The sequence below is a fragment of the Cyprinodon variegatus genome, unplaced genomic scaffold (assembly GCF_000732505.1).
Source record: "Cyprinodon variegatus isolate N-32 unplaced genomic scaffold, C_variegatus-1.0 Scaffold149, whole genome shotgun sequence".
Lineage (NCBI taxonomy): Eukaryota > Metazoa > Chordata > Actinopteri > Cyprinodontiformes > Cyprinodontidae > Cyprinodon > Cyprinodon variegatus.
In genome coordinates, this window is record NW_015150602.1 from 1 (window position 1) to 1,288 (window position 1,288).

At 32.3% G+C, this 1,288-nt stretch overlaps 1 protein-coding gene across 1 annotated transcript in view; it reads left to right on the plus strand.

The window, feature by feature from the left end:
- The first annotated feature begins 650 nt into the window (after positions 1 to 650).
- The window catches only part of LOC107086339, a 9,729-nt gene continuing 9,091 nt past the window's right edge, over positions 651 to 1,288 (plus strand). The window contains exon 1 of the mRNA XM_015377209.1: positions 651 to 750. Within this exon, the coding sequence (XP_015232695.1) occupies positions 651 to 750 (100 nt within the window). The remainder of the gene's footprint in view (positions 751 to 1,288) is intronic.

Here is a 1,288-nt window from a genome sequence, read left to right on the forward strand (position 1 = left end):
GAGTTCCCGATGTAGATCTGAGCTCCAGATATGTTAGCTACTTCATCTCTATCCATACCAAACAAAATGAAGTAGCTAACATATCTGGAGCTCAGATCTACATCGGGAACTCTCTAGAGAACAACGGCACCAACAACAGGCTGTAATTACCTTAATTGATTTATTTAATGTTTTCAGACCTTAAAATAATTTTTTTTAATGAACACATCAATGTATTAAATGTAGTTGTTTTTCTTTTTAATAATATATCTTTTGAGGCAGTTTTCAAACATGGAATTCAATGTAATATTTTTTGCTTAGATTTCTTTAGAAATACGTCACACTGGTGATTTTCAAGAACATGCCAGGATCAACAATGAAACCTGATGAGAATAGTTTAATTGTTTTTTAAACACAACATAAAATGCTAGAGTCAGCTCTTTTACAAATCCTGAAAGTCACAAAAAGCTGAAAGATATTGAAGTTTTTAAAATAGAACCATCACAATCTCACTGCTTTCCTTAGTGGTTCCTTCTTCTGCAGCTTTTGCTACAATAATGTTCAGTAGTATTCAGGGTCTGATCAGCTGTTTGTTTGGATATTTTTCCTCATCCAGGGTTTACAACATCACAGCTGACAAAGGACAGGAGATAAACTATGAAAACCTTAAAATGACTGCCTTCAGCTTTACCACCTCAGCGTTGGGACGATACGTCACTGTGTTCAGACCAGGCCACAAGCATCTGGTTCTTTGTGAGGTGAACATCACTGGTATGTTTGATTTAATTTACTGCCATAAAGAGAGAAATGTAAAATTCTTAGTAGCTGCAGATAGTTTGATGCTTAAATATCTCGATTAATATTATAACTTAGACTGTTATTGTTATTTTAGAGATATATCAAGCAGGGTATGTTTTTTTTTGGCAAATTATTTTATATAGATAATATTTTGATAAAATTATAATTAAATTAATATATTTTTCATTGGTTGTTAAATTTGGATTAGTGACTATAATATTTCTTATTTCCTCAGAAAAAATATAATAAAACAGAAACTTATGTTAGCTCATAAAATAAAAGATGTGAAACACTGATAATCACCCATGGAGGTGTCAAACTACCATTTTAAAACAGGATTAGTTACCTTCCTGTTTGTGAAGCAGAAGCTAGCTATGATTTGTAGTGAGGCTGCCGTAGTAGATGGAAACACTGCATCATAAAGAAAGGTGAAATGAAGATAAATTTTTTACCAGCATCCATTATGTCTAATCATTACATCTGCATCAATAAACTACATCCGATCAAAACT